Consider the following 17,659-nt stretch of genomic DNA (forward strand, 5'->3'; position numbering starts at 1 on the left):
TTATTTTTTAAAAAATACTAGTACTAATTAAAATTGAATTAATTTATAGCTGTGCCCAGCTGAGCGAGTCATTCGTCGTCGCTTCTCTTTATTTCTTTCCTAGTCAAATCTGAACATGCAAATCATAAAACTACACACGCAAACACTCGCAGTTATGTACATTAACACTCGCCCCTCGAATTCTCTCTTAAAACCCCAATAAAACCCTCCAAATACCACTTTGACAATGTCTAACGCTATGACTCGGACTCGCTCTGGGGACCGATTCTATAACCCGCCGCCGATGAGACGCCTCCAGCACCAGCTACTGCTGCAGAAACAACTTCAGAGGTCATTCGTCAGCGACAAACGAATCGATTCGGCTGAGGCAGAGACCCGTGTTGACTCGGACGATTCGACATTGTGTATGTCCAACTCGGTGTCGGCTTCTCCTACTGTTAACTCTAATTTGACTAATTTAGATCGGCTTATGGAATCGGTTACTCCTGTTGTTCCTGCTCAGTACTTGGCCGAGGTAATTCGCAGTAGAAAATATATTTCAAACGCGTAGCTCTGACAAAGAATTTGCTATTGAGTTTCTGTTCCTTTTACAAGACAATGTAAATTCGGCTAAAGCCAAGTTAAAATGACTATTGTTAGGACTAAGGTGCTTGGTAATAGAAGTTGAAAAGTTCAGGATAGAAATTGATAGATTGCTTGAAGGCTTAAGAGATTCGTGAATATCAAAATTTATTTGCATTTTCATGAACGGTTGAATTTGACTCTATTATAGGGGCTATTGCTTGGTCCGATGTTAGTTGTTGGGGGCAATCAAGCGCTAATGAGTTAAAATATTGCTTGGTGAAATCAACTAGAATCAATAGAAGTGGAGCTTTGCCTAAGTTTATTTTATATGCTATCGAAAAAGGAATGGTTTACTTAAAATTCATAATATCCATTCATGTTTTACCTGCTGAAGTTCTCTTTCAATACGTAAGAGGGAAAAGGATAATAAGGTTCTTTGAATTGCTGGATAAAGATCTGATGAACTACACTGGATAGTCAAATTTATCTTACAATTCAGCTTAGGTGGTTTTTTCCCCAAATCACATATCTGATATTAATATTGGAGAATTCAGAGTTTGCAAAAAGCCTTAATTTTTCATTGCATTTACTTGGCAATCCCAGGGAATTTTTTCTATTGTCAATCATTCAGTTTTGGTCCACAGGCAAGGTTACGGGGTCAGAGAACCGGTGACAGTGATATACAACCATTTTTTTGTCTTGGGGATCTATGGGAATCATTCAAAGAGTGGAGTGTGTACGGAGCAGGAGTGCCTTTCCTATTAAATGGGAAGGACACCGTTAAACAGTACTATGTCCCATCCTTGTCAGGCATACAATTGTATCTAGATCCAAGTAGGTTGAGGTGAGTCTACGTTCGTTCTTTTTCCTATTTTATGTAGCCACTGTTCAAGTTCTGATGACCTATGCCCTAGGCTACTCTTCCTTTACTAGTTTTATCTGAAAAAATCTTGTGGTCTGAACTGTTATGTAGATCTGTTCTCAACTTTCCTTCTCATGCATTGTATGTTAATCAGAAAGGCTCATGCTTGCAGATATAGCCTTGTGTGTTCTTTGTTCCTTAACATGTGGGGCCTTGTGAATTATGCAGGAAATTCAGTGCAACTAATAATGTACACATTCTTTGTGGGAGTGACTGGTGATTTCATTGCATACATTGAAATTCAAGTCTATTGGTTCTTAGAATAATGATTATCACTAAGATGGATTGCAAGACGAAAGGGATTAGAATTGAGCTTTTTTGGTTCCTTATTTGAAAGTGAGTAGAAAGAATGTGAAACTTCTCATACATCCTTAATTGAGCATCTTCTAATTGAGCGTCACATTTGTAGTTAATCATGTTAGCAGAAGAAAAATGGAAGATATGGTTGAACAGGGATTGAGTACAGTGGAAAATAAATAAAGTTATCTTTCCTTAATGGGAATGGAAACTTTGTTACACTCAAGCCTATTCAAATATTGAAATTTGAACTCAATACAAGGGCTGAAATCAATATCACGCTGTGGACAATAAATAGAACTAGGTCTAGAACTGAAATAGTGAAAGAAAGTAATTTTTGAAGAAATTTTTGCATGACTCCTTATTTTAAGGTCACATGGTTCTCATTTTTTGATAATGTACTTTTTAAATAAACTCATTCTTGGGTAGCTTCTCATGATGGTGCACTGCTGCTGCATTTGTTTGTATATGAAGCTTATGTTTTGTGTCATTGTCATGTGCCCTTCTTATATTAAATTGTATAGCTTCTTCATCAGCAGCCTTGATGTACCATTTGGTTGCCTTGATGCTTTGGGTTTATGCTGTGTCTTTTAATTTGTATTATCTGCTATTTAGACATGATCATGATGCCATTAACAGAGATTTTTCATCTATATTGGATTTCTTATGGATCTTTACATTTAAGTGGCTATAAACAGGTCTGGAAATATTCCAAGAGCCATTTGTGCCCCTGCTGAATTCTGTTTGAAATAATTTCCTTGGTCTATTGTTTTTAGTTTAATTATTGAATTGTTATAAAATCTTCAAACATTTTTGTTTTTCGGTTTTTGTATCAGTCGAATGAAATCACTTTGACTTGCTAGAGTGAACTACTTGCAAGTTTGGAATTCTAAACCAATCCATTGTCATTAGACATCTTGGACAGGTGACGGGTGAGGCTGCTTACTTTAGGCATATATGAGCTTTATCCTAGTTATTCATAATTTTAGTAGAACATCGTGTCTGGCTATTCCACATCTTTTCTAGTTTCAAATCCATCATTTAGCACTTGGTGCCACATTTCTTCAGGATTTATTGACTATAGATATAGATACAAGACATTGTCAAATATCAAAATTGGTTCCATCCGAGCATTTTCAACAATTATCAGATGTTGTAATTGATTTGCACAGGTGGTAGCCATTGATCAAGTGAGTGGTGAAAACTGGGTTGGAATGTCTTTCAACTATATTTCTGGGAATCCCAGTAACTAAACAATTTGTGCATGCAGCAAATGATAAGCATGTCTGATTTACTGAACTGTTAGTTAAGAGAAACCTTGTTTGTCATGCCAAAAAAGTGAGCAGTGTAACACAATAGTTAACTGACACTTATTGTTGGTTTTCCTCCAAATTGAGTTTACTTCCGTCTGTTTTCACACACATCACTAAGAAAGTAGATGCAAACTAGTCTTGTTTTAAGAAATTTAAGTGCCTGTTCAACTGCTGGCATAGAAACAAAACAGCAACCAGTCACCATGTTGCAAGTGTTATTGTGGCTCAAGAATCATGAGTTGTTTGGCTTCAAGTGCGGACAAACCTGACACATGGTTATTGTGGGCATGTTCATTCATCTGGGTTTGCCATGTCTCTCAAAATGGGCTCATGGACGTGTAAAATGCTGTAGTTCCAGCCACTAGATTTCACAATTTGATTTCTAGAGCAGCTCAAATGAGCATTCAAAATGTTAGAAAAGTAAAAATTCCATCCATCTTCTCTAGTTTTTTATATAGAGAAGTTATATGACAAATGAGGGTCTCATTAAAACCCTTTTCTCAATGACTTGTACCTTGAGCAGCATTGTTCTTGCCTGTCCTTTTCAATTCTTTTCTGTACAAAGCTGCAACTTGTTGGAAGAAGGCCCCTGCTATCTGTCTTTCATCAGACAAATTAATCTGTTGAAACAAGGATATGCTCTAAACTGTGTTAAGGGTAGTGTTTTAGGTTCAATACTACAGATAGATTTCATGAGTTCAATTATCATATACTTTCTTTAGAAATGTTTTGTGTTTATGTACAACTTTGTGAGATGCTTGCTCATTCTTTATAGATATCTGCCTTTTATATTCAATTAGGAGGCATGGTGAGGATAGTGATGCTGAGTCTTCAAGGGAGACGAACAGTGCTGGTAGTAGTGACTGTGAAGCAGAAATGCGAGGTAAAGGTTTTGTTGATGGAGTGTGGGGTCGGCATAATCTCATGAACCTAAACTTCCGGGGAGTGCGGAGGATTACCTTGAGAGATAAACCTCTTCATTGTTCATCCAGTGATGAAACTGAGATTTCCAGCTCACATGGGCTGCTTGTTTATGAGTATTTGGAACAGGAGCAACCACATTATCGAAAGCCTTTATATGATAAGGCAAGTCCATGACTCCATGTTCATGAATATTAACATCTCAAGGTTGTGTTTTGGTCAGTTTTTGGTCCTGACTCAGCCTCCTGTGCACTCCCTTTGCCCTGACCCTTTCTTCAGGTTTCATCTCTTGCATCTCAATTTCCTGATATCAAAATCTACAGAAGCTGTGATTTATTGCCTGGGAGTTGGGTATCTGTGGCTTGGTATTTGTTTCCCCTATTGAATTCTTAAGTATTGGATGCTGTAATGGTGATTCTAATTATTCTCTGCTTGCTTATTTATTTACATTGGAAATTGGATACAGGTACCCAATATATAGAATACCGACGGGTCCAACACTACAAAATCTGGATGCATCTTTTTTGACCTTCCATTCCTTATCCACAAAAGCTAGAAGTACATCTCTCTCTCTCTCTCTCTCTCTCTCTCTCTCTCTCTCTATATATATATATATATATATATTTGTGTGTGTGTGTGTGTCTTCATTAATTGATGGTATGTGCCTGGCACTGAGTTGTGATTTTATTTTGGCTTCTGTAACTTCTACAGGCAAAAATCAGGTACAGTTTGAGGAACTCGATGGCAGGAAGGCCAATAGCACAATTGCTTCTTCCAAGATTGCTTTACCTGTTTTTGGCCTTGCTTCCTACAAGTTGAGAGGTTCAATTTTAACTCCAAGTGGAGCCCATGAATGGGAGCAAACAAACTCTTTATTGCAGGCTGCTGATACTTGGCTTCGAAGTTTGGACGTTAATCTTCCTGATTTCCAATTTTTTGTTTCACATAATTCATAGTGGCGATGATAGAGGCGGGGATGTAGCCTCTGCATAAAAATCTTCCAAACATGCCAAACAGCTTATTTTGCTGTTTTTAAGTTCTCTCCTCTCCTGCACAGCGGCAGCATTCATTGGAGATGTTAAAAAAGGGGAATGTAGTTGGACTCTTGCCTATTGGCGCTGCATGGGGAACTTCATGACTTTATAATCTGGGCTTTTTGTTAAATCACTGATCACGCCTTCTAGTTTGATTCCTGTGATTTCCTCGCCGAACTTTTTAAATTGATGCAGGAAATTTCCCATCTACACCCATACCAGTAGCTCTGAGGAGGATATCTTGTAATTTATTAGGTTTACTCTAAATGTTGCATCAATTGGCTAACAGTTGGTGCTTTGAGTTTACTTGAGTTGTATAGTTATGTCGCAACTAAGACATCCCCAATATTACATCTATTAAGAAGGGGATTTATAGCCACTGAAAACTCCCAAGTTTTTGTCAACATTACATTACCCATCGTAGTAATTCCGCTAAGCAGTTTACGATTTCACTTGTGGTCAAAGACTATTGCCACGTTTGGTTCAGTACTGAGATTTCGCTTGTGATCAAGGATTATTACGGCCTTTGTTCGAGTAATGATGTGTGGAGCCCACTTTACTTATTTTCTCTTAGTTTTTTGGAAGCATTGTGCTAAAGGATTAATTTAAATTATTGTCATTAATTATCTCGTGCTGTCTTGCAAATGAAATGTTTAAAAAGAGCAGAATTAGTGTATGAGGTTAATTTAATATTTCAATTCTAACATGGATATTCAATTGTTTCGTGCATTCAATGTGTCAAACTAATGCTCAATGCATATGCGAAATCCAGTTTGTATACGAAATCAAATGTCTTATCATTAATACTAACATTTATTGACTTTTAATCTTTCATTCAATTTATTATCTCCGTTCATTTTTATTTCACTTTTTAAGAGTTATTTTGTCAAAAATTAATGGTCACTCTTAAAAGATTACGGTTGCATTAATTGATTTTTTTTTTAATTTTATCTTTATTTCTATTGAGCACAATAATTATACATGATAATTAAATAATTTAAATTATAACAAAATACTCTTTAATTTATAAGATATTAAGATGAGTTTTAAAAAAATTATACAAATAGTTATTGTGTTTAGTATAAATAAAGATAAAATTAAAAAAAAAATAATACTCATTAATTTTTTTTAAATCACATATAATTATGCACAAAATTTTTTAAAAATGACATATAAAAGGCTTTAATTTAATATCTAAATATCCAAATGAAAATAGAAGAATTGCTCATAAAAGTTTTATACATTTTATATTTATTTATTATTTTATTTTTGTATTATACACTAAATTATATGAATAATGGATAAATATATAGATAAATATAATAGATATAAAATTTAAAAAATAAAAATTATTAATGAAATAAATTAAAAATTATATATTAATATAATGTATATATTTATATATGTATATATTAGTTTATTAATTATTATTAATTTTTAATTAATTTTATTATTATTATTTTAATTTTATATTAACTATTATTTCTTTTTCTGCTTTAACATTAGAGTGGTAAAGTATTAAATTTAAGTTTCAATTATAGCAAACAATACCAAAAGGCAAAGCATACGAAATATATATATATATATATATATATATATATATATATATATATATATATATTAACGAAATGAAATCTTAATCGTCAATTGCTGGAATGCCAAATTTGCCAATTATCTTTTATCATAATTTTATTTTCACTATGAGGATAAATAGTTATACAACAGATAAATAATAATTTATCTCCTGATTATAATTTCAAAGACCACGTTTGTTTTGGGGGATTTCAGAAAACCACATAAATCTATAAAATATAAGAGAAATTAATTCCTCTAATTATATGCTTTTTACGGTGGTAAAAGTGTTACTGTGTAGGGTTTGAATTTTCATCAAATGCAATTCTATCTAACAGTTTTTTTTTTTTTTAATCTTAAATGGATACAATATATAATAGAAATTACAGAGGCAAACTGTCATACAATACCCCGTGCCAGACAAGCGTAATCCGATCAGGGTTATCGCTGAATCCCAACTAGGAGGCTATTTGAGCGCTATCCAGGAAAGCCTTATCCCTAAACTTGCAGAAACCCCAATTGCATCTGTCCCGCGTCCTTCCATTCGATTCCAAGGTGAGTTTTAATCTATCCCCCTCACGGTTCTATTTTTATCCTCCTGGGTAACCAGGCTAAACTTATTCTCTATTGGATATTACATTAGATCGACTTCTTTCGAGCTCGCCTTCTATTCTCTCTAGTTATTGCTTATTCATTGTTCTGGTTGGTGTATTTGAGGATGTTAACAACAAAAGTTTGCATACAACTCTTGGAATTATGATATGGGTTGGCTGTGTTTGATTCAGAAACGCTTAATTGTTAATGAAAATGGAAAATTTTATAATGGGTCTCACCATGTTTAAAGGGCAAACATGTTATAGAGATTTCTGTCATATGGAAATAGCAAAGCGATTAGAATTTCAAACTATGTTGGGATTTTTTTCAATTCTAGTGTATTAATCTTAGTGCAATGTGTATTTGTCAGTGCTTCTATTTGCAGTGAGCATTTCTTAAAATTGTAGAGGCAATGGGTGTCCGAGCTAGGAATGGTAATGATCGTCTGAGAACCATATGGACACCTGAAATGGATAGATTCTTTATTGGTCTTCTGTTAGAGCAGGTCAGCAAAGGGAATAAGTTTGATGATCATTTATTCAGTAAACGGGCATGGAAGCATATGACTTCATTGTTTAATGCCAAGTTCAGATTTCAGTATGAAAAGGATGTTCTGAAAAATCGGCACAAAACGTTGAGGAATTTATTCAAGGCTGTAAAGAAGCTCCTTGATCAGAGGGGGTTCAGCTGGGATGAAAATCGGCAAATGGTGACAGCTGATAATAGTGTTTGGGATGAACATATCAAGGTGAAAAGGCTTCACTTGTCATTAATTTAAAGATTTTTCTATGTATTGGTATTGGTAAGTCTAATGGGTTATTGTTGCAGATACATCCTGATGCGCGTGCATATAGGATAAAAACTATCCCATATTATAAAGATTTGTGCTTGATATATGGAGACACTAACATTGAAGAAAAAGGTAAGACTCTGGCCTTGATGTCGTCTGAATCAAATACAATTAAGTTATTGAAAGGTTTAAAATTTGCTGCTATTGATAACCAGGTGACAATGTGCCAGAGTCACTGCCAGATTCAGCTGGTAATGAAATCATCAACACCGATCAAGTAAAGAGTGTTTCTGAGGGAGCTCCAGGGACTTTTCATGAAATTACAGTTGATGAAAATTACAGTATCTCTGTATCAAATGTGGTTATTGATGATTCTGCATCAAAGGAGTCATTAGATGATGTGCATCAGGCTACAGGGTATGGAACAGGAAGCACAGGAAGCAACCGTACTAGGACATATTGGCAACCGCCAATGGATCGCTATTTCATTGACCTTATGCTGGAACATATGCGGAAAGGGAATCAGATTGATGGTGTATTCCGAAAACAAGCATGGATGGATATGATTACATCCTTTAATGCTAAGTTTGGCTTTAACTATGATGTGGATGTTCTGAAAAATCGCTACAAAACTCTGAGAAGGCAGTATAATGTTATAAAGAACCTTCTTGAATTGGCTGGGTTTACTTGGGATGATACTCGCCAAATGGTGACCGCTGATGACTATGTCTGGCAGGACTATATCAAGGTATGTGTTGTTTGTTGGGAAACCATGAGAACAAAATTGAATATCTTGTATTATTTAGATTTTGGAATTATTAGTCAATCATTAAAAATTAACTAATTAAAGACTTGTAAGAAAGTGAATCAACAGCATTCTAAGAGCTTTGACGTGATGATATGCAGACACATACAGATGCACGGCAGTTCATGACTCGACCTGTCCCATACTACAAAGATTTGTGTATGATATGCAATGATCAAAACTTTGATGAAAGTGACTGCTTCTCTGCTCAGTGCTTGGAGCTGCAAAATGATCTTCCAGAGGTCAAGTTTCCTGGTGACTCACAGGGTTCTCAATCTCCAGTTGCATCAGTATCCATGGAAGAAGTTCGTTATATGTTGGAGTCTGAACATACAGGTTCAAAAACTGTTGTGTTTGATCAGAAGAAGAAACGTCAATCGGAAACCCAGTCAAATTCTGCTCACTCTAAAAAGGCGAGAGGCAAAGACAAGGGCATGGCTAGTGCCCTCCGTGAGATGGCAACCGCAGTTTCTTCTTTATCAGATAAAAGGAAGGATGAGAATTCAAACTTTATCTCGATAGAGAATGTAATTAGAACTGTCCAAGCTTTGCCAGACATGGACGAAGAGCTTATACTAGATGCATGTGATTTCTTAGAGGATGAAACGAAAGCTAAAACATTTATGGCACTGGATGTCAAACTACGAAAGAAATGGTTGATAAGGAAGCTTCGCCCAGAGTCATAGGTCCATGTGAAGATATTGTTCATTCGTTGGCAGGTCATAATGCTTATTTGAGGTTGTTTCTCCTAAACTGTAAAGTTTAGTTCCTTACCATTAGCTTGATATGAATTTTGTGGCTGCGTTTGTTCGAAAAGAGGACAGTTTTGGGGTATAAAAGAGGCCTACAGCAACGAGTATCCATTTTGTTTTCGGCGGAAAATTCAGACATGGATGGTGGATGGAATGGAGCATTTTGGTTACTTGCCATCACTTTTGGCATCTTTCTTTCAGGGTTCAAATTTCAAATAAACTACGGGTAGGAATTGCACAAAACGTCCACAGCGATTTAGAATGCCTCATCGGTCCAAGATTAGATGACTGGGGAGCAGAACCATTGAAGGAGAATCTAACGTGCAGTCTTGATTTGTCTCCCACACTTCTCTTGGGATAACAGGTTCATCATACTCTTTAACTCTTGTATGCCACACTCCTCTGTGCTATGGCCTATGGGCCAAACCATCTCGTTTAGATTTGGTATGCCCAACTAATTGGTAATTACCATGGTTTGTGATCTTGATAGAAACTCATAACAACTCTCACTTCCCCACGTAACGAGAGCTTTAACATATCGAAATCTTCTTCTCTTCCTTTGCTTGCGTTTAGTTTTATATGTTTAAGAGATATCCATCGTAAGTCAAATTCCGTGCAGCATATATATCAAGTTAGGCTGTGCCAAGCGATAAAAGAGAAAGTAAACAAATTCACTTACCAGGCAAAAGACAACTTTACTAGCCTAAAATATTGTAATTGAAAAGAAATGGTCTCATAATTTAGCATTTTCCAATGTCCCACAAGATAGAATGATCCAATGCAAATATTGACTCAGAAGAGCAAACCAGCACAAGAAGAAGATAAACTAGAATCAACTCGCCACATCACTACGTGAAAAGTTGGAGAAGATGCAAAGTTGGAGAAGATGCGTGAATTTTGAGTCAAATGGATTGAAACTAGTGCAAATGAACCGAGTCCAATAGCGATAATTTCTTCTTGAGAAAGTGGATCATGGTGGTGGGTTGCAAAGAAATTTAAACAAATTGGTGAGAATGCCGGCGGTTGGCAAATGGCAATTCAAGAAAATGAACCCAAAGCAAACTAGGCAAAACCTGAAAGTGACTCTGCTCTTATTGTTGCGAGGTTGCTCCAACATCGTTGTTCATGGTACCGAAGGCAATACCAGATTACAGTGATTGCCACCACGAGAATCATCAAAATAAGGGCAAATTAAACATGCATCAAACATTCACAGTCCTTGAATTTTGAGATGAGGTTCACACGAGTGAGGGTGAGGGTGTACATACACTAAGAATCCGAAATAAAATGTAAACCGGAGGAGATTTAGTTGCCCATTGTATTTCTTAAAGTTGTTGGCGCCGTTGCTTGCTGCTACATACATCAACAAAAATATTGCTTTCGTTTCTTGGAAAGAGATTGAATTTTTAGCCATTCAATTAGGAAATTATTGAAAATCCGTGGGAAGAGTGGAAATTCTTGACTTTATTTGCATGAATCTGCACCTTCTGCGGTACCTGGAATATAGGTCGTAATCGAAAATATCGTAGCAAACTTAAGAACCATCTCGCAGTATCGAATTAGTTCTATCCGTAGGAAAGGGTCCATCAAATCAAGTAACCCACTCAATCCTCTTGGTCGAGTTGACAGGGGCATGCTCTCTGTAATTTTAATTTTTAATTGAAGATAAGTTTAATGTAGTCATATATTTAATAGAATTTCATATTTAATTTATTAAAAAAATGTTAAATTTTATAAGTTTATATTTTAAAAAGGTAAAATATTTTTTTAGTTTAATTAAATTAAAAAAAATTAATGATTTTTATTTTTTAATTTTTTATTTAAATAGTAAAAAAAATAATTTAAAAAATGTTAAAATTAATTGTGAGTGAAGGACACTAAAATTAATTGTTAGGTTAGATCATTGGCAATCCTCAATTTAAAATGGCTTAAATATCATTTCCATTACTGAGTCCCTTAATTTAAATGCTGTGCCCATGACAGATCTTGGCCATCGATTTCTCTCCACACACAAGCTAATTTTCTCCCTGGCTCAGTTCGTTCTAATTGTGTAATCATGAAGCTCATGTTGCTTTTGGAGGCTATGTAGTATAATAATGGAGGATAATCATTGACTTGTTTTGGCGGACAGCAGGAGAGGAGATTTTATTAGATGCTTAGGAGAACATGCTTCTTTCCTTACAATCAAACAGGGTATACATCTTATAATTCATCTTATAATTAAATTAAAATAAGTGTTTAACGATAAGTTGTGTGTTTTCTGATCACTTGAGCTGTTGAGCATGTCAGCCAACTAAATTTAAATATTGTAACACATGAAACCAAACTAGACATGTGTTATCACCAACTATGGGTAGGTGTATAAATGGACAAAGCTGGGCTTCAATTTCAGTGACAAAAGAAACAATATTTTCTACTATTAGATGTTATCATGAGTAACATCACATAGTAACAAATAAACAAATGCTTGCAAGCTTGCACCAACTACATATTAAATTCCAAGCACTGTGAATCAATGTCAGCATCAGCATCAATTAGTTAAAAGCATATGTTCTTTAATCAGCTGGTTGCAGTGTGGAGACCTCTTTTTTATTTTTTATTTTTTTATCTCATGAGGAAAGGAATCATGCAAAGATAAGTTGGATTAAAGGTGAAGTTGCAATTTGCCCAAATAGTAAGAAAAATGAATTTTTTTTTTAAATTTTTATAATTTAAATTTATTAGAAGGCCTTTAAGCTAAGCCATGAGTAGGGAAAGAAAATTCCAAGGTAACTTGTCAATTGCAAGCAACAGTGGATGATGATAAAACAAATTGCTTATGATACCCTTGTTTGGTTGCATCTCACTGACTTGCTGGAGTTTGACTGGACCCATTTGTAGTTTGTATCATATCAATAATCTAATTGCAATTATTAAAAGCAAAAGAGTCTTTGATCTCTATCTAATGTTTTTAATTTAATTATAATTGCAATTTCCAGGCAAAGTAATGACAATTTCTCATTCAGAATGCCCCATCATATTTCTTAATGAGAAAGTTTATGCTTTCACTCAACAAATTAATCTGTATTTATTTGACAACTGTACATGCATTGGACAATAATTTTGATTTCCTGGATATAGCAAAATTTAAGAATTATAAGGAATTGCTTATAACCATGAATTTTATATAATTTATTTATACATTTAAACTTAATATGTTTGTAACTGCAAAAAATTTTATATTTTTATTTAATGATTTTGATTATTTGAATGAATTATTAAAATATAAATTATTAAAGATGATAAATTATCTATAAAATAAAATAAATTATTATTTTCAAAAAAATAAACTTAAAAGTAAATCTATGTAAGGATAATGAATAAGTTGTTACGCATTATCATCATCATCATTATCATCATTATCATCATCATGGATTATTTTAAGTATATGAATAATTTCATACCACATATACTTTGTATAAAAATTAAAGTGGCTAAGCTAATAAATTTAATTTAATCAAAGATTTAAATATCTTTAAAATATAATAAGAGAATATAATGAATTTTAATTTAATAGCATGAGAATCATGAAAAATTAAATTTTAATAGGTCAAAATTATTTTAAAAAAAAATTTGCTTGGAAAATCTGAGGCAGGAGGAATCTTCCTGGACATAGCAAAATTTACCACGCATCCCCCTTATAAATAATCCCTATCTCTTCCAACTCTCTCTCTCTCTCCCCCCCACAGCCCCTAAACCTTCCTCCTCGTTTCCGGGTAGGCTCTCTCCCCTGCTAAATTATTTGTTTATTCCCTGATCTAAATCTCCGATCCCAAGCAATCCCACTGCAAAAATGGAGCAGCGTAGATTCGTAATCGAAGCATCCGAAGCCGAATCAATGGCGAAACAATCAGGCCTTACTGTCCTCCAGCTCCTCCCTACCTTAGTTAAAGAGGCCCGGTCCTTGGCCCGCTCGCCCATATCCAACTACTACGTCGGTGCGGTGGGCCTTGGATCCTCCGGCCGCATCTTCTTTGGAGCCAACCTCGAGTTCCCGGGCCTGCCTCTACACCAATCCGTTCACGCCGAACAATTCCTCATCACCAATCTCAGTCTCAATGCTGAACCCGGCCTCAACTACTTGGCCGTCTCCGCCGCTCCCTGTGGCCACTGCCGTCAGTTTTTCCAGGAAATTCGCAACGCCCCCGATATCCAGATCCTCATCACAGACGATAGTAACAGTAATAATTGCGGTGGTGTGGCTGAGAATGGAGATGCTAATAAATATGAGTCTTTGTCCCACTTTCTACCGCACAGATTCGGGCCAGATGACCTTTTGGATAAGAATGTTGCTTTAGCTTTAGAACCACATCATAATCACTTGTCCTTTCTAAGCGATTCTAATAGTAACATCCCAAATGGGATTAATAGTCGTGTTTGCGATGATTTGAAATATGAGGCTTTAGAGGCCGCCAACAAATCACATGCCCCGTATAGTAATTGCCCATCCGGGGTGGCGTTGATGGATTGTGAAGGGAAGGTCTATAGAGGGTCGTACATGGAGTCTGCTGCTTATAATCCAAGCCTGGGGCCTGTACAGGCTGCTCTTGTGGCATATTTGGTGGGCGGAAGCGGTGATGGGTATGAGAAGATCGTGGCTGCTGTATTAGTGGAGAAAGAAGGGGCTGTGGTGAGACAGGAGTACACGGCAAGGTTGCTTTTGCAGATGATTTCACCCAAGTGCGAGTTCAAGGTGTTCCATTGCGGTTTGAAGTCTTGTTGAATCATCTTGTCTCTATCGGTAATTTGTGTTAATAATTTCCTCACTGTCTCTCCTTGTAATTGTTCTGAGGGCTAATTCTTGGCCATGAAAAATTGAAATGAATCAATCGATCTCTCATTAGATTTCATGTTCTTTCACTTGGTGCTGCATATTACATGCAAATTGTGCACAAAAATTTTTTCTCTTTAAGTTTAAATAAATTGCTTGTTCTGTTCCTTCTTATTGCATGAGAAAGTAAAATTGAGATGGTAAAGATTGTTTCATCCATCAATGAATAAGGAAGACGTGTGAATAATTTCACCTGATTTGCAAGTCGATTAAGGACAATTTGATTTGTTATTCAATAAAGGGACTGTGGACTCTTTTTGGGTTTTGGCCGTTTCTAAGTGATGAGACCGTGGCAAGGAAAAGGCAGTTGCGGCTGTTGATTTTTTTTAAAGCTCCTCTTTTAGCACAGAGTAGAGACGGCAGACATGCTTGAGTCCTCTGTCCCTAGAATTGGTGTCAGCAGAAAGTAGTATGATTGGTTTGCAGGGTAGTGACTTGGACTTCCAATATTTACAGGAGATTCGCTTTAACACACACTATGTGCGATTATGATGGAGCAAAAGAAGCTATCATTGCTGATAACACTATCGCACAAGTGTCGACCATAAAAACTAGTTAATCTTTTTGACTCATATCATCAAAGAATTAGTGGCAGTGCATATCACTTGTTGTTGATTATGGCAGGATTACGTCGTAATCGAGTCAGGTGGTTCTGGATTGCCCTAGCAGGGACTAAAAGAAACAAATCTCTTTCATTTTCCACCCTATACGTGCGGGGTTTGATAACATGGGTATGATGATTTACGTGACTTGAACGAAAGGAAACTACCCAATAGCACACCTTGTAGAGGCCAAATCCCTGAATTTAGACTCCAACCAAAAGGTTTGAACTTTGAACTACTCTGTGGCCTGTGCAAATAAAAGAATAAAAGAAGACTTCCCCAGTTCAAGAATTATGACCAGCAAGACTTTACTGCATAACTAGCTCACGTATCTGCTTGTCTGTGGATGGTTCCTTCGTTGTATATCTTTGACCCCTCTCAACTCCAACACGCCGCTCAAAAATCGAAGCAAATATTTAAGGTTCAATAGTAACCAGAACAAGGCTGTATAGCCAGCCCAAACCATTTCTTCCTTTTTTCGCAAGTGCAGTATCACCCGAGTACGGAGTAGCACATGGAACTAGAACTTTTAATAAGGCTTGTCCCGTATACGGAAATGAACATGCATTTGAATTACATGAGTTTGCTCAGGTTGGAAAAATACAAAAGCCAGTGAAAAATAAGCACAAAAAACACTTATCAAAATGCTGAGAAGACTAGTTAAAGCACCATATCACCGGTTTCAAAGGGACGATTATACTGAACAACAAATCTATAAATGGAGGAGAAACCAAAGAACCAAAAACCACTATGTGCATTACTAGGAGGCAGAAAAAGAAGGAGATGCAGCGGTTTTAAGAGGCAAAGTGACTGCATTATCTCGGAAGCGCAACATGCCAGCCGATCCAAACCCTTCTTCACCTTCATAAACATCGAACATCAATGTTTCTAAATGCCCCGCGAGCCAAAATGCGATGATACCCTAATTTTTCTCAGAGAACAGGGCAACTGTAATATTATCAGTTACGTTTGTAATAGAAAGCATGATAATTATAGCGTCAACAAGATTAATATCACGACTTCATCAGAGATTACAGTGCCTAAAACCACCAGGGGATCATGCAGTCATTATGATTATAAAGATGATAAATGATACTGGGTGCCAGAGCAAGCTGAGGAACAAGATGAATAGTATGATAATAACAAAGTTATGGTGAAAGAACACAGTATTGATTTTGATCTTTTGAACATATTTGTAGGAAGGTTGAAAGATTGCAGCTGGATCATTTCTCTCCATGGTCTTCATGTGCCAACGCTCAATCTGATCCGATCTTTTTTTTGCCCTTTTTTTTGGGCATTTGAAATGATGCGTAGGTTAGATGGTGGATGTGATTCGGCTGGTATAGTTCCATACGAGGTTATTTTCCGATGATCTAGACACAGGCAGAGGACTCTGAAGAAACGCTAACAAGGCTGGGGGAGAAAGTGGAAAAAACGGTTTTCCAAGTTTACGAGAGAAGCATGTGGGATATAGCCGAGGTGCAACATTAATTGACTGCTAGTCCTGACTCCTGATGGTTTATGCTGCAACAGAATATATATCACATATGGATGTTAGGTTGGTGATTGTTCTAGTGATTGAACAAGAATGAGATCTTGGTTTGTATTGTGTGCACCAGAAGCAATAGATTTTGTTTCTTGCAGAGACAAACTAACTGGAATAAAGCTTTACATTCCTTTCCTAGTAAAGCAATTTGGCAATGAAATGTTACCAACTACTGACTTATTCGCGTATCTATTAAAAAAAGTAGTCTAAAGCCAATTGCAGGGCATCCATTATCATTACGAGAATTACACAAGCAAGGTGTATGTCTGCTGATTTTTCAACTATGGCAAACTTTCCATGAAGCAATCCTTGAATTAGGGATATCGCCAGTACACTTTCAGATAGAGTTTTGATACGGATTCAGCTCAATATCATATTCCATTTTCCTTGGCTTGGAGATGTGAGACCCTCACCCTCTTTTAGGGCTAATGAAGATGCAGGACCTTATCGCCTTGTGGTTTATAAGGAAGATTTGACCGCGGGTTTGCGTTTTTTGATACAGTAAACATTTCACCAAATTTGCAACATCTGCAGCTTGGCGCCCAATCAACGAGATCCAAATACCTGAAGGATTGTCACTGGAATGGCACTATTGTCCATCATCTATGAGATTGCTGTGAATCGTCACACAATAAGCTACGTGCTTAATCATCACTTTAAAAGAGTTCCTAAAGCACAAGTCTTTAATTAGAGCCTAGGATCTTGCACCCCCAGACTATTAATCACGAGAATTTCAATAACATTTAGACAAGAAATTAGTTAAAATATTGAGATATAACACTAGATAGAGTTGGGACATGCAGTAGAAATAATGTTTTCATCCAGTAGGCAGGGCAAACTAGAGCTTCTTATGATTCAACATGAAAATTTTTTATCTAACAGCAAACAAATGTGCAACATCTAATTGATTTCCAACCAAAAAAAAAGCTGAGGAGAAAAGAATTTAGGAAGTAAATATGCCTTGTAGGAGTTGCGTAGTCATGATGGCAGATGCAATGACCCCAGTGGAGAAAGCGGCTATATAAATAGTGACCAGATGATTAAAGGACTTGGTGTCTTGTATGGCTTTTATCATAT

General features: G+C 36.1%; 3 protein-coding genes and 1 pseudogene across 4 annotated transcripts; 3 read left to right on the forward strand and 1 right to left on the reverse strand.

The window, feature by feature from the left end:
* Window positions 1-75: 75 nt before the first annotated feature.
* On the forward strand, window positions 76-5,568 carry LOC110659259 (uncharacterized). The gene is made up of 6 exons (XM_021817138.2): window positions 76-514; window positions 1,209-1,408; window positions 3,897-4,182; window positions 4,297-4,382; window positions 4,484-4,575; window positions 4,729-5,568. Exons 1-6 carry the CDS (start codon window positions 227-229, stop codon window positions 4,971-4,973), a joined length of 1,197 nt encoding a protein of 398 aa, XP_021672830.2. The 5' UTR covers window positions 76-226; the 3' UTR covers window positions 4,974-5,568.
* A 1,415-nt stretch (window positions 5,569-6,983) lies between these two features.
* On the forward strand, window positions 6,984-10,108 carry LOC110659258 (L10-interacting MYB domain-containing protein). 2 transcript variants are annotated; one of them, XM_021817136.2, is made up of 5 exons: window positions 6,984-7,178; window positions 7,588-7,965; window positions 8,046-8,139; window positions 8,223-8,755; window positions 8,914-10,108. In XM_021817136.2, exons 2-5 carry the CDS (start codon window positions 7,630-7,632, stop codon window positions 9,496-9,498), a joined length of 1,548 nt encoding a protein of 515 aa, XP_021672828.2. In that variant the 5' UTR covers window positions 6,984-7,178; window positions 7,588-7,629; the 3' UTR covers window positions 9,499-10,108. The 2 variants fall into 2 exon arrangements, with proteins under 2 accessions (XP_021672828.2, XP_021672829.2); XM_021817137.2 differs by lacking the exon at window positions 6,984-7,178 and having other exon boundaries at window positions 7,587-7,722; window positions 7,809-7,965.
* A 3,103-nt stretch (window positions 10,109-13,211) lies between these two features.
* Window positions 13,212-14,453, forward strand: LOC110659257 (cytidine deaminase 1). Its single transcript, XM_021817134.2, has one exon. The coding sequence runs from the start codon at window positions 13,397-13,399 to the stop codon at window positions 14,324-14,326; it is 930 nt and encodes a 309-aa protein (XP_021672826.2). The 5' UTR covers window positions 13,212-13,396; the 3' UTR covers window positions 14,327-14,453.
* Window positions 14,454-15,065: 612 nt separating this feature from the next.
* On the reverse strand, window positions 15,066-17,182 carry LOC131177975 (PRA1 family protein F2-like; annotated as a pseudogene).
* Window positions 17,183-17,659: the final 477 nt, after the last annotated feature.

The sequence above is a fragment of the Hevea brasiliensis genome, chromosome 2 (assembly GCF_030052815.1).
Source record: "Hevea brasiliensis isolate MT/VB/25A 57/8 chromosome 2, ASM3005281v1, whole genome shotgun sequence".
Lineage (NCBI taxonomy): Eukaryota > Viridiplantae > Streptophyta > Magnoliopsida > Malpighiales > Euphorbiaceae > Hevea > Hevea brasiliensis.

What these genes read in the sequence shown, in the direction of transcription:
- LOC110659259 (XM_021817138.2), top strand. Translation starts at nt 227, where the DNA reads ATGTCTAACGCTATGACTCGGACTCGCTCTGGGGACCGATTCTATAAC. An exon ending in CTGCTCAGTACTTGGCCGAG is followed by an intron (nt 515 to 1,208) that starts GTAATTCGCAGT and finishes TTTGGTCCACAG; the next exon opens with GCAAGGTTACGGGGTCAGAG. An exon ending in GAAAGCCTTTATATGATAAG is followed by an intron (nt 4,183 to 4,296) that starts GCAAGTCCATGA and finishes CCCTTTCTTCAG; the next exon opens with GTTTCATCTCTTGCATCTCA.
- LOC110659258 (XM_021817136.2), top strand. Translation starts at nt 7,630, where the DNA reads ATGGGTGTCCGAGCTAGGAATGGTAATGATCGTCTGAGAACCATATGG. An exon ending in TTTGGGATGAACATATCAAG is followed by an intron (nt 7,966 to 8,045) that starts GTGAAAAGGCTT and finishes TTATTGTTGCAG; the next exon opens with ATACATCCTGATGCGCGTGC. An exon ending in TCTGGCAGGACTATATCAAG is followed by an intron (nt 8,756 to 8,913) that starts GTATGTGTTGTT and finishes GATGATATGCAG; the next exon opens with ACACATACAGATGCACGGCA.
- LOC110659257 (XM_021817134.2), top strand. Translation starts at nt 13,397, where the DNA reads ATGGAGCAGCGTAGATTCGTAATCGAAGCATCCGAAGCCGAATCAATG.